The 15,052-nt window shown below is 37.8% G+C and overlaps 1 protein-coding gene across 2 annotated transcripts in view; it reads left to right on the top strand.

Annotated features, from left to right (window-relative positions):
• The window catches only part of hdm (meiosis specific with OB domains hold'em), a 58,961-nt gene that overhangs the window by 23,593 nt on the left and 20,316 nt on the right, over positions 1–15,052 (top strand). For both annotated transcript variants that reach the window (XM_081750727.1, XM_081750728.1), the window contains exon 9: positions 13,027–13,219. In XM_081750727.1, coding sequence (XP_081606853.1) covers positions 13,027–13,219 — 193 coding nt within the window. The remainder of the gene's footprint in view (positions 1–13,026; positions 13,220–15,052) is intronic.

The raw sequence follows: 15,052 nt of genomic DNA, 5'->3' as shown, positions 1-15,052 counted from the left end.
AGAACTGAATCTTAAAAGGAATTTTTTGAGTTTGTAGATGTGAAGTACAGAACTTTGCTAAGTCACACACCAAAACTACATGCATGTTTCTGTTTTTCACTCTTCAGAGAATTCCAAGTATGTTTGTTGGCCTGAGAACCTATTTGCTCTCAGTAGAGAAATGTTAAGTCATTTTCAATGAGTTTTTGATCCAACTTCTTTATTATGTCTGATCAACTTGACATGTATAACAGAACTATAATGCAATTGGAAGCAAAATAGTTAAAACTGACAATTGTGTTGATTACACAAAAACTGGTCCAATTTTAACATGCTGCTTGAGTGGAGTGATGTGCAAGCAGCTGTTAGTTTCTTTAATAATTATGAATCTATGACATGTTAAAATAAAAATGTAATATTCGATAAATTTCTTCAGGATAAATGATGTGTCAGAACATTAAGGATTGGAATGCAAGAAAATTCTCTGCTTCATAATGATGTGTAGCAATATTTCAACAGTGAATGTGTAACGATCTGAAAATCGATCGTTCCAAATCTGTTTTTACTTAATAATTTATTTTGATTTAAAACACAATTTTCTGTTGAATGCTTCCAAATAGGCTCCGAACATTCTTCATACACATTGTGATTATTGATTATTTTATTTTATTGCCAATACTTGTTTATTTAATTTTAAGTTTATTGTTACTAATTTTAATATGTTGCTATTAGTTTACAAACTCAAATTTTGTTAAAACAGGTTGATGAATTATAGCTTTCCGGGACACTAAATAAATCACTGGGCGGAAAGTGCTTTAAATTCTGTATACTGTATATGAATTTTTTAAAAACCTTTTTCTTGATATGGATCTAATGATGACTACTACAAAATGTCTACGTAAACAGTGAAAGCCGATAAATGTAAAGAAAAACTAATTTGGTGTTTAAAACAATTTTAAGTGTTGTTTAAGTTAACTACCATAAAATATTAAAAATATATTCTTTTGTGCGGTAAATGAATATATATGGTAAAATGGGTTCAATGAATATCATTGAGATATACCGTAATATGAATTGCTAAGAGCCTAGCCCCGTCTACTTTCGTGTCCTAGATGACTCGATGTTAAAAAGAAAATTTTATCAGTTTATATGTTGTATGAGATAACAAATAATATCGTTGTGTGCATATGCTCCTGAGTCTTACCTGGTCTCAGGGCACAGCGCACATTAAACGTTCTTGTCTAGGTGAGGTTTCCGTACCTGCAACCTAGAACGTATCTTCATTTTTAAGTTATTGGGAGAGCATTTTAGGGTGAATGAAGGTACACAGTTTTCGAGGAGGAAAAGAGCGAGTAGAAAGGAAACATTCATTCACAGTAAAGGCAATGTGTGAGGCTTTAATGCGAGTGCCTTTGTTTCTTAAAACGAATCTAATTTGAAATTTAATTTCCCGACAAAATTTTGGGTTGGTGTTAGATTGGAAACAACACAGCCTAAAAGGAAACATTCAGACACGAGAGCAGAATGGAGAGTATATGTATAGAAACTGCAATTGACTCGGATTTGCCAATAAATGAATACTACTTACGGCTTTGGTTCCATCCATTCCAGTTCGTAGTAATCTGTATGAACACTCACACTAGCACATCACTAATACACAGTTCTTGAATGTTGTTAAGTGACACTAGTCCGAAAACTGAGGTGGGAAGGTTTTTAGTCCATCAAGCATCTAAATTGATTGGAGATTAGCTCTGGGCGACGACCAATTATGAGTCTGGACTCCAGCATCGTAGACAGCTAGGCAATCATCTCTTCCCTCTTTCCTTTATGGGCGAAGTTTTCGGTGATGTTCCCTCGTTTGGGCGGACCACGAGGGTGTCTTCTAAGGATCTGAAATACCCTAAAAGTCTATGATAGTCCTTTTCTCATTTTAGGTATTTTCTTCTTCAGATTCATATATACTTGGATAACAAAATAACACAAATCGGAGTAGCTCGCGCACAGAGGTGTTGCGAGTTTGAAATACCGAGGTAAAAAGCTTAGTGTTACAAGTCCTTGCTTCTATTTGTAAGTTCGCTCGGCGTTGTTCGAAGGATCTGGCGTCCCTATCTCAGCAAATCAATTGCTTGTGATGAGAACGTTCTCTTCAGTGTGTTTCCATCCTATGTCTGCAGTTTCGTTGTGTGTTTTTTTTTCTTTTCTGCTCTATCTGCATGTTTGCTTCCGGCTAATGTTGAACGATTGAAAGCTAATTGCATGAGACGCGAAAAGAAATCGTTTCTATGCAATGTAAAATTAAATTTAGAATAATCGCGTATCTTTATTTCCTTTTTACTCTTTTCTGATTTATTTTGTATTCCTTTTAGAAATTACAAATTAGATCTGTTTTACGCTCCCTCCGCGAAGTTGCAATTTTCTCAAATACAAAAATGAAAACTTGAAAAGATGCAATACGGAGTAAAACGAAAAAAAATTGAGTTTCTGAAACATAACAAAGTGAATGAAACTTGAATTTGAAACAAAAGTGAAACATATACATATGTGAAAATTTAAACTCAAAATAAGGGCGAATTAAAATGGAAAGCCCTGTATATCATTCTGGTCGTAAACACGTAAATTGAGTGCAAGACTAACTATGACATAAACATACAACAATCAAAATCAAAACATAAATGCAAATATTGAATATAAAATCAAAGCTGAAAGTAATGAAAATTATTAAAATCGCATAAAAGTATAACGCATGAATCTGGAAATGATTTCTTGAAATTGCATAACGTATGTATCATTCAATAATCAAAGTAAATTGAAAAGTAAACATTAAATAAACATAAAAGATATGCGAAAGGTACGACAAAATTTTAAATCAATGTACCTGAAATGGAAAATATATGAGCACATACTTATTTCAGCAAGCACTAAGTAGTTATGGATAATGAATATTACCAACTAAAATAAAATGCAAAATGAGTTTAAAAAGGAATCAAACTAAAATAACATGTAAATAAATTGATATCATATTCGCTTCTAGAGTCCTGTGTTACATGAACACACTCAAAACACGAATCCTACACTAATGGAATAAAATTAATTCATCGCTAATTGCAAAATGTCAATGTCATTTTGTATATTACAGTAGCACTGAAAATCATGTCTCTATTAAGCAGGTTCAATGTCTGTTCGTGGAACGGACACCTATCTCAATAGTAATCATTTAAAGACAAGAATCCTCAAAATCATATTACAGTTTCTTAGAATGAGAGGAGGGGAGAACAAATATGTGTGTTCACTCCAACTCAAGGTCAACATATGACAAGATAACAATAAGTGAGCGAGCGAGCGCTGTCAGCAAAGCTCGTCGCAGAGAAGCACGGAGTCGTGTGAGGAGAATGCAACAGAAACAAGCAGGATTCGGATCTGTGCATTTAAAACATTACGTTGATATTCATATGCCCTTTTACTCGTGTGTATAAAGGAATATGTAGAGTTAAATATGAGTGCAGGTTTGGACATGAATAGAAGTGAAGACAGAAAGAAAAGAATGATGAATATCCATTAATTCTCCTGGTATAGTCTATATACAAAAGTGTCAATGGAATTCACATGGTCTCTTGGATGCACTGTTGCAAGCAAGGGGGGTGTTTCATACATACTCCATTCGCATGTCTAACGCGATTTGTCTTGTACTACCCTTTTGTTTCTCTGTTGTCTTCGTCTCGAAAGTCCTACGTAATAACGTCGAGTTATTTTGTGTCTTTCAAGGGGGGAATGTCTCCTTTTCTTCTCCGACGGGGAAGGAAATGTGAGTGGGAAAAGGAAATGAGAATGTGGAAGGAAAGGGGTTGGGAAGGCGTGGTTGATCAGACCACTCGATCAGGGTGGGGGAAGGGGTTGATTCTCAATTTCCGTTTCCAGTACTCTTTTTCCAAATCAGTGTCCTCTAAGTATTGCCTGAATACCTTTTTTTTTTTTTCGAACTTGAGGGAGAAGAGGCGGGATGCATAGTTACAAGGGGAAGGCTACACAACAGGAATGAGGCGAGGGTAAAACACAGGGAGAGAGGTTGACAGCAAGTTTTCGGTTACCATGGGGTACACAGTCTGCCAATGACCCTGGACTCGCTTGAGTTTCAGAGGCGGGGCTCTGTTTACGGAGTCTGTGGACATCCCTTGTGTATTACTCGCAGGTTGAGCGTTTTGTTGTTTGCCAAGTGAGGTGGGAGGGGGGTTTGCAGGTAGTTTCTTCAATCGTTCTACTGCAATCTCTTCCTCAATTTGGATACCTCTACCATTGACATAACGAACGAGATATTTGTTCTTGCCATGACATCGGCCAATAATGTGTCCACGGAATTTATAGGTATAATCTAAAAATTGCGGCACATTAACTTTAGGCGTGACATCTAGTATGGCTACGGGATCACCAATGTCAAAGTCACGTGAACTGGGACTTGGGTGAAAAGCATCTAGCCTTTTCTTGAATATGTTCTTAAGTTTTTCTTGCGCCTCGTCTCGAATTTGTTGCAATAGTTTGAGACGTTCGGTATAGACTTCGGGGTCGGTACAAGTGTCGAATTTGACATCAAAAGCCGTTCGGGGAAAGTGGCCGAAAAGAAGTCTATATGCGCTATCTCCAGTATTGGAATTAACAGACGTGTTAATAGCAAATGTGATAGCGGGTAATATCTCATCCCAATCATCGCGATCTTTACTTATGTAATGCCGAATGGATGATTGTAAAATGTCACAATATTTCTCACATAAGCCAATACTGTTATGGTTTTGAGTTGTAGCATACTCTGTTTGTATAGAGTATTTCTCAGCAAATTCCTTGAAAACTTTGCTGGAGTGGCTTGGTAATTTGTCCAGTTTTAAAATACGAGGGTACCCGTATACAAGAAAGACATGGGTGCGAAGCGCTTCTATGATTGTGTTTGCTTTCACATCAGGGATGGGGATAGCAATCAAATATCTGGTGGTAAGGTCAGAAACAATTAAGATGTAGGTATTCCCGTGTTTTGTGATTGGTAATTTACCTATCTCATCCAAAATAAGCGTGGAGAAGGGCTGTTCATTTGTTGCATAAGTTTGAGGATGTAATTTTCTCCGATTGGAGTTTCGTTTGTGTAACAAACAAGACTCACAAAGGCGAACTTTTTCTCTTAGATATTCACGCATGTTCGGAAAAAAGATACGAGAGTGGGCCAACGCGTATGTTTTCTGTTGTCCACCATGATTACCAAGTTCAGGAAGCGTGTGTATGAGATGAAACGCTTCTTCTCTGAGGCTCTCGGGAATACACAACAGATATCTTTCACAGTTAGTGTAGCGAGCAATCTTGTAAAGCTTGTCATCAACAATTTTGAAGCTTCGCAATGCTCTCGCTTCGGTTGGATTACGAGGCGGTTGATCGTCTTTCACCAATTTGTACAGCGGACCAAAGAAGGAATCGATTTTCTGCGCTGTTACGACATCTACAGGGTCCAAAAACTTAAAATCGGGGATGCCTTTTGTCTTCTTTGCGTTCGACACAAAGCAATTTTCCGCTGCAAGACGTTCAAATGTGACATCATCGGTATCGCATGGGCGGATAGTGTAAAGTGAGAGGGGGTCTGCGAAATTGTCCTTACTTTTAATAAATTTAATATCAAATTGAAATTCACTGATAGTCATGTACCAGCGTAAAAGTTTCGAATTCAGTTCTTTTGCAGTTTGTAAGTAAGTCAAACTCTTATTGTCACAACAAAGAGTAAAATTCCTACCTAGCAAATAGAACTTAAATGCTTTAAAGGTGGCAATGATGGATAAAAGCTCCTTATGGAGAATAGACAACTTGAGTTCATTAGGTGTTAACAAACGTGAGAAGTAAGCTATTGGGTAAAATTCAGTGTCAGTCTCGGTTTCTTTCTGTAAGAGAATCGAGCCGATACAAGTTTCAGAGCTGTCCGTATATACCCATAGAGGTTTATTCCGATCATAGGGCTTTAGTACTTCGGAAGAGACCAATTTGTCTTTGATCGTTTCAAAGGCGGACTGCATTTCCGGGGACCAGTGGAATTTAGCACCTGTACGTAGGAGAGGACGGAAAGGGGCTACATAGTTGGCATAGTCCCGTATTCCTCTACGCATGTAATTCGCTAAACCTAAGAATTGTCTAAGTTGGCGTGTGCTTTTAGGTGGTTGGTATGTTTTCACTGCATTTATCAATTTCTCACTAATTCTATGTCCATCTTGAGGGATAGTATAGCCTAATATATCTAACTGATCGAAAAGGAATTTAGATTTGGCAACGCTGCAACGAAGTCCACTAACGCGAAAACGTCTGAACAGCTTTTCTAATGTTACTAAAGCGTGTTCTTCCGAATCGCTTGAATAGACAATATCATCAAAATAATATTCGAGGGATTGAGGTTCCAAATTCGATAAAACAATACTCATAAATTTATTATAGAATGCAGGAGATACGTTTAGACCTTGTGGAAGTTTAGAATATTCGAAAACTCCAATGTTAGGAATAGCAAATGCAGTATATTTTCTGCACGAAGGATGAAGGTCCAAATGGAAATAGGCATTGGTGACATCGAAACATGTCAGAAATTTATGACCACTAAGTTTCTGAACAATGTCCTGGATAGGAGGAAGTTGTACGCTTTGAAATACAATTGACTTGTTAATTTCCCGAAGGTCAATTATTTTTCGAATCGCTCCTGAGGGTTTGCGAAGAAACATGACTGGCGATCTGTATGAGCTACTCGACCGTTGTATAATTTTGGCGTCCAACAATTGATTAATGTAATCACGGACTTCATCTTGAAGGGCAACAGGAATTGCGTAACTCTTACCTCGAAAAAGCGAATGTTCTTTCATTTGAAATTGACATTGAAAATTTCGTGCGGAACCAATAGTGTCAGTCCAAGTCATGGTATCAGCATATTGATACGCTAATTTAACTATTTTGTCTTTCGTTTCAGGAGAAACGTTCGGTCCAATTTGTAATTTAGATGAGTCAAAATTACGCTGACCTTCTTCTAAAAGCGGCAAGTTTACATAGGTGGGGTCAAAGTAGGAGTAAAATTCCTTATCTTGAGGGGCAGTTACCACCTCGTCTGCAGTTCCAATAAATAGCGAAGGCTGTAACGTTATACATTTCTGCCTGGGGTTGATGAGTTCGATGTAATTGCATTCGTTGTTCAATAAGGCATGGGGTATGAGAATACCATGTTTCGCAAAAACGCGGGGGTCAGGTTCAACACAATATTCAACGCCCGTGTCTCCGTTGTGAAGTCGGAGCAGAACTACCGTACGAGAACGGGGTAACAACCTCGTTCGTTGACCTAAGGTGAAATATGGTTTCGAAGCATTTAAAAGGATGTTATACACAGATGCAGATAAACTAATGGGAGGGGTCGCGTTAAAAGCGTCTGGCGGGGGTTTGCCATGACGTTTGAGCGTCAAGGTGTTCGATTCCATATTGACCTGTGCCATATGTGGTCGTAAAAAATCCACACCAAGGATCAGACGTACACTTAAGCGGTCGACGATATGAAAACGATGGTGGAAGGTGTAACCATGAATTCTAAGGCGTAAAACAACAACTTCATTAAGCTGTACTGGGGCCTGAGAGATACCTACTACAGTGGTTTGAATTTGATAACGCTTGGCCGACTTGGGGACAAGACTTCTATCAATGATAGAGATAGATGACGCGCTATCTATTATACCATGAACGTCATTTCTACCAATTTGTAGTGGTATACGAAGAATCTCATTTGCTATAAGTGGTACGTGAAGGGTTTGAGCAAAGGGTTTGCGTCCTAATCTACCACGTGGATGTTTACTTTCAGAGCAAGCGGTATTGGTTCGATTTCCGTGAGGGACATGTGGCGTACGTTGTACACCCGTGGACCGTTGTCCGAAGGTGGGAGGGGGAGGGGAGCTCGGGGTAAGACTGCCCCCAACTGTCTTACCCGTAGCTAGTTTAAAGCCGGCGAGTAAGTTAAAGGTGGGTGGGGGTAGAAGCCCTGAGCCTCGGGATTCAATTGTCCACTACCACTTGGTTGTGTTGTGGGTTGCATCGTCCTAGGATGGGGTGAAGATCCCATACCCATAGATTGTGGAAAATAAGGCATGTACGGATAGGGGTAATAACCTGGAGGGAAAGGGGTAACGGGATAAGAAGGATACTGTTTGCGTCCTCTACCCTTACCAAAGTTTCTAGGTTTACCTCTAATTTGACCTGCCTGTTCTGTATTTTTCACAGAAGGTGTAGGTTGATTGGAAGCCGTGGTGGAGGCTACTGAGAGAGTTAAGCCCTCTAAGTCTTTCTGTAATTTATCAATTTTGGCCGTTAGGTCCTCCGTATTTCCCTGGGGTGAGGGAGGTGCGTGCTGTGAAGCGTTCGAAGATGGCAGAACATGGCTAGGCTTGCCTTTGTATTTAAATTTATTTTTACGATGGTTGTTGGAGAGTTGAGGATTAGTCGTATTGGTGGGTGCGGGGTTCGTGTCTACAAAAGTGTCAAGAGACTCCGTAAAAGAGGTCGTTTGTAAAGACGCAAGCTCTTTCCGCACTGCTGCTTTGACTTTATCTTCCAACGTTTTGGCCTGTCTGCGTTCGAGACGAGTTTTGTTTAGTTCTATTTGTGTGAGAACCTCCAAAAGCTCGTTCGGGTCGTCAAAGGCATGAAAACCAATTCTGTCTAAATAGTAAGGCAAAAGGCCGTTCTTAATGAATGAACATTGTTCTTCATTAGATAAATTATCACATTTATCCAAAAGAATCATTTTCTCGTAGACATAGTTACGGACGGATTGTTTCACCTTGTACTCTATCATGTAGTTGTTCAAAGATTGAAAGTTTGTCCCTAGCGCGTTTAAAAGCTTCTATGACAGCATCTTTGAATTCAGTATAGGTAGCGTTTTCCAAGTTATTGCGCTTAAGGAGAACGCGAAGTTGACGTCTACCTTTACCTGTAAAACATGACACTACTACTTGTTTTGCCTGGTCACGGGGAATGTTATTAAGGAAAATAACATCGTCCATTTCTTTAAAAAATTCCTGAATATCATCCTTATCCGCATCAAAAGTAGGATAGCGAAAAGCTGCATTATGAACATGTACGACCGGTGGTGGTGGGGTTTGTTGACCACCTGGGGGAATCACATTCTGGTTTAACACATTTCCAGTATTTACACCATTATTTTGGTCTGCCATGTCGGATGACGATGAAGAAGAAAAAGGCTGCCTACAAATTGTTCTAGTGCGCAAACGAAGAGCAAATGCCTCTCTAAGCTCCTTGGCGTTTTTCTTAAGGTGCTTACGATTTCTTATCGCTAGCAAATGGATATCATCCAGTAAACCACCGAGGGATTGCTTGGAGTCTGTCGACATGCGGACAATGACCCATCAAGAGACTGGCATACAATGCTTATCTTCGTAGTCGTGCTACTAATAACAACAACGAAGGAAGTCAGCCGATTACAGTGTATGAGGCGAGTAGGTCAGTAAGTTCTCGTATAATAATCACAATGTGATTACAAAACACATGTAGAACGAGTTAAACAGGAAAGGATACCATCACAAATGCTACGCATAAAGATCTGAGTTCGATTCCAGAATCGGGATTCATGATCACGCTGTATGCCTGCAGCCTTAAGGGTACGAGCAGGTTGCGGTAGCACGTTGCATGGGAAGGACCACTGGTTCAATTCCTACCGTTAGAAGAGAGGGTTTCGGAACCACGTTGTGTGTCCGCAGGATCACTACGGGAAGAGCGGGGTTCGGCACTACGTTGTGAGCCAGCGGCCACAAGTGTACGAGTGGGTTTCGGCACCACGTTGTGAGTAGACCGGGTTTCGGGATCACGATGTGAGCCAGCGGCCTCAAGTGTGCGAACGGGTTTCGGCACCACGTTACGTGTAAATCGGGTTTCGGCACCACGTTTCGTGTAAATCTGGTTTCGGCACCACGCTGTGTGCATATGCTCCTGAGTCTTACCTGGTCTCAGGGCACAGCGCACATTAAACGTTCTTGTCTAGGTGAGGTTTCCGTACCTGCAACCTAGAACGTATCTTCATTTTTAAGTTATTGGGAGAGCATTTTGGGGTGAATGAAGGTACACAGTTTTCGAGGAGGAAAAGAGCGAGTAGAAAGGAAACATTCATTCACAGTAAAGGCAATGTGTGAGGCTTTAATGCGAGTGCCTTTGTTTCTTAAAACGAATCTAATTTGAAATTTAATTTCCCGACAAAATTTTGGGTTGGTGTTAGATTGGAAACAACACAGCCTAAAAGGAAACATTCAGACACGAGGGCAGAATGGAGAGTATATGTATAGAAACTGCAATTGACTCGGATTTGCCAATAAATGAATACTACTTACGGCTTTGGTTCCATCCATTCCAGTTCGTAGTAATCTGTATGAACACTCACACTAGCACATCACTAATACACAGTTCTTGAATGTTGTTAAGTGACACTAGTCCGAAAACTGAGGTGGGAAGGTTTTTAGTCCATCAAGCATCTAAATTGATTGGAGATTAGCTCTGGGCGACGACCAATTATGAGTCTGGACTCCAGCATCGTAGACAGCTAGGCAATCATCTCTTCCCTCTTTCCTTTATGGGCGAAGTTTTCGGTGATGTTCCCTCGTTTGGGCGGACCACGAGGGTGTCTTCTAAGGATCTGAAATACCCTAAAAGTCTATGATAGTCCTTTTCTCATTTTAGGTATTTTCTTCTTCAGATTCATATATACTTGGATAACAAAATAACACAAATCGGAGTAGCTCGCGCACAGAGGTGTTGCGAGTTTGAAATACCGAGGTAAAAAGCTTAGTGTTACAAGTCCTTGCTTCTATTTGTAAGTTCGCTCGGCGTTGTTCGAAGGATCTGGCGTCCCTATCTCAGCAAATCAATTGCTTGTGATGAGAACGTTCTCTTCAGTGTGTTTCCATCCTATGTCTGCAGTTTCGTTGTGTGTTTTTTTTTCTTTTCTGCTCTATCTGCATGTTTGCTTCCGGCTAATGTTGAACGATTGAAAGCTAATTGCATGAGACGCGAAAAGAAATCGTTTCTATGCAATGTAAAATTAAATTTAGAATAATCGCGTATCTTTATTTCCTTTTTACTCTTTTCTGATTTATTTTGTATTCCTTTTAGAAATTACAAATTAGATCTGTTTTACGATATGGTTTCTCTGAATCTAGAAGGCTAATATTACAGCTTATATTCAAAACACAAGATCGATGTTTTCGGATGTTTTCAGATACGTATTCTTAGCCATTGTTCTATAAAGTTCCGCAGTAATGTACCAATACGTCGGTGTCTTAAAGTAATGAATGAGTTAAAATATTAAAAGTGAATGAAGTATATACGTCGAATTCTTTATATTAAATGAAATAATTTAGGTACTTGCTGTAGGAAGTAAAATGGTGCTAAGGTAACTGATATATCCTATAATCCGGATCGTTTGAAAGCAGACAGTTGTAGTATAGCGCTTGTATCTAGGTATTCGAAATAAATATTGAGATTTGGATTTTGTATGCCTATTGCTATATTTGTTAAATGCTGTGAATCTGCTTCCCCGCATGATATCCGGATCTGTTCGACTGGTGATAAATGGAATGGAAGTCCGAAATACAAGTTTATAAAACAAGTTAAGATTTTTATTAGGGCAACGAATGACCGCTACCATGGAAAAAGGGTATAACTATTGAGAGTTAAAATAATAATAAAAATAATAATAATAATAATAATAATAATAATAATAATAATAATAATAATAATAATAATAATAATAACCCACAAAAAGACCTACATATCATTGTTGACAATATCTGCAAAGTGTGTTCCCGCAACAAATGGTTATGTGGTGCGAATCTTTAGTATTATGAACATGTATTGGATTGAAGAAAAAAGTCCGTAGTGTGGAAACTTTAAACAATTCTGATAGTGAAATTACACTTTCAAAACTTTTGCTGAGAATTTTAAAATTACCCCATGAAAGAAAGAAAGAAAAAGGAGCTCTTAAAGCAAATTAATTCTTCTGGTAAACTGTATGATAAATTAAATATATTTCAGACATTGCAAAACCATGCTCAGGAATTCCAACTATCATTCTATTTAAAAATTTCTGTAATTCCTGAACTTTTAGAGCTCGGTTGAATGACGAATGGTAGGCGCTAATGACAAAATTTTCACAGTATTGGCATGGCAACAAAAAAATAACATGAGTTGGTAACCTTCCAACAAGGAACAGGAAAAACGAACAAATTGACTCCGGCATATTTGTTGTTTGCATCTACCTCATCTGGAGATCGTTAACGCACTTGACAACGTGGTTATCGTACAATACAGCTCTTCCCTTGGTAAGTCCGTTCCTTTTTATTCGTTGATGTTTCTAGTCTTTTTCTTCCTGTTTTTAATCTCCGTGACCAAAACTCCAGGAGAGAGTCGAAAGCTTGGTACTGTAAAAATTCAGGAATTACTGAAATCTGTAAGTAGAATAATAAATATATTTCAATTGTCGTTTATTATTATATACTTGTATTAAATTGGCATTGCAGTTAGTGAAAAATGCTGTATTTTAATTCATTTGAATGTCACACTAATTAAATGTTAATATTTCTAGATGTTATATATTTTCTAACTTAAAAGTGTAGCCTAACTATTAATTACTGTAACAATCCTTAGGAGACATAGCAAATAAATTGAGAAATTGAAATCTGACTACATCGTGTAAGATGTTCCGGTTTCCTGGTTTTGAATCTGGTCAGACTGGACAAAAAACCTAATCTGCTACGTTTTCAATTGACATAATTCATTATTATTATTATTATTATTATTATTATTATTATTATTATTATTATTATTATTATTATTATTATTATTATTATTATTATTATTATTATTATTATTATTATTATACTTTGTAGACCATTGTATCAGGTATACTGTATTAACATTTTTCAAGTGCTATACTCGTCTTTTTGCTTATGAACTGTTAGCAGCACTCAAAATATAGTTATTATTATTGTATTTTTCATTTAGCTCTCGTTGTCAGATTCCCGTGGATGAAAAGCTGGGTGTGTGTATAAATTTGGAATGTCCAGTAGGCTCTGGCACAGAAATTGCCTCTCCTGATACACTTTTTGACATTCGAGTTACGTTGAGTGATCATACAGGCTCACTCTCTAACTGTCGTCTGACGGGAGCCACGGCAGAGAAGGTGCTTGGATATACTGTAAGTAAATCAATACTTTAAATCTGCACTCATTGCATCACAAAAGCTTTTTTTTTAAATACATTATTTCGTTTTAACGAAGCTAACTTTCGACTTAGCTACAAGGTTAATCAACTTTCTGAAATGGCCTCTAAACTGAGTCGAAAAGACCGATCTCCGCTCATTGGATTCTGTTCAAGTATTTCAACCAAAATTGAATGTTCCTTGACAAGTGGGCCAAAATTGAATGTTGCTTGTCAACTTAATCTTCTCGTCACGTTCAATCAGTAGACGATTCAATCGAAGCTCTATTTGCACAGTCGACTGAGTCGAAAATGACGTTAGTTCAGCTGAATTGACTAATTGATAACCCCCCTTTAGGCTTACTACAACTATAATGAGCGATATCAATCTTTTCGTCTGGTCCTTTATTCTGTATGAGAAGACCCAAGCTCCTGAAAACAGAGCTAAACTTATCATGTTTTTGATCTAGATAGTGTACCTAAACAAAAAATAGCATTTTACAAACAAAAAAAAAAGACATAGTACACAAATTCAAGATGGAGTAAATACTAGCCAAGATTTTGTATAGTACAACATGAATACTTGAACATCCTAGTCGATCTGGAAAATGTATTTGATAGTTGGAGAAGGTATTCTATAGAGCTTTTAAATACCTTCGAGCTAAGCGAGGATGTACAGTGAGATACATCCGGCACAGTCTTAATTAAAGAGACAGACTAAAGCTGTTATTAAAAATTTGAAAAATCATAAATCTCTGAAAGCTGACATTATTTCAACAGAGCCACGTGAGTAAAAGTTGCCACATTTCTAAAATCAAAAAGGACACTTTGCCCCTTCATCACTAAAATCTTCCACGATTGTCTATATTTAAGTTACTCTATTAAAGAATAACAAAGGTAATACAACGAGAAATATATATTTGTGATTCAGCAAAAGAAAGCAAATTTAGTAGTATACCTTTGTCACTTAAAAACTTGTTATACATTGTAGTACACAAACAAGTTTTAGATTCACTATATCATCATCATCATCACCACCACCGCTTTGTCCTTGACTTGTACTAGAGGTCTGCACAGGCCGAAATTCTTAGCCCAGGCCCGGGCCCAGCCTGTGAATTTATAATGTGAGGTCCGACCCGAGTCCGAAATATGTTTTAGCGTTTAGGCCCGAGCCCGGCCCGAGCTCATGTGAAAATCAAATGAGCCCGAATTACGGAAACTTAATAATTAACGCAAAATCACATTTTTATTGTCAGCAATTAGAGGTTTAATTTTTCAGCAGTCTTTTAAAAGTTCTCCAGAAAGAAAAGTTAGGCCCGAAAAGATCCGAGAAATATGGTTGTATTGTTAAAAATTTACGGCCCGAGCCCGTGCAGACCTCTAACTTGTACATATTTGAAGTTCTGTTTTTGTTATATCAACATTGAATCTATTAGTAGTAACTGTCTACAAAGACTTCATTAAAAAAAATACTTTCTCACATTCAGTATTGCAGTTGGATATGGAAAAAAATGTAGTTTTTGAAGTTTATAGGAAAACGTTCCTTAAAAAGTAGTCTATACCTTTCTTCGTCTGATGTAACGTTCTTTAATTTCTCAGACAATATCAATTCCTTAACAAATAACATTCTTCATAGAATTCATCCATGTTAAGATCCTCAATTGTAAAGATTTTTTCTCAACCCATAAAAGGACAAAACTCATCATTCTTACTTACAAAGGAAGTCATTAATTTTGTTCTTTCAAAACCGGACGTTCCGGCAACCCTATATGTGAGGCAGATGGTACCTTATTCAAACAAGTCCTCTGTCTAATCTATTTAATTGATAAAA

This window comes from Thermobia domestica, chromosome 3 (assembly GCF_964235325.1).
Source record: "Thermobia domestica chromosome 3, izTheDome1.hap1.1, whole genome shotgun sequence".
Classification (NCBI taxonomy): domain Eukaryota; kingdom Metazoa; phylum Arthropoda; class Insecta; order Zygentoma; family Lepismatidae; genus Thermobia; species Thermobia domestica.
Note: the sequence above shows the minus strand (reverse complement) of the source record. Positions and strands in the feature narration are given on the sequence as shown.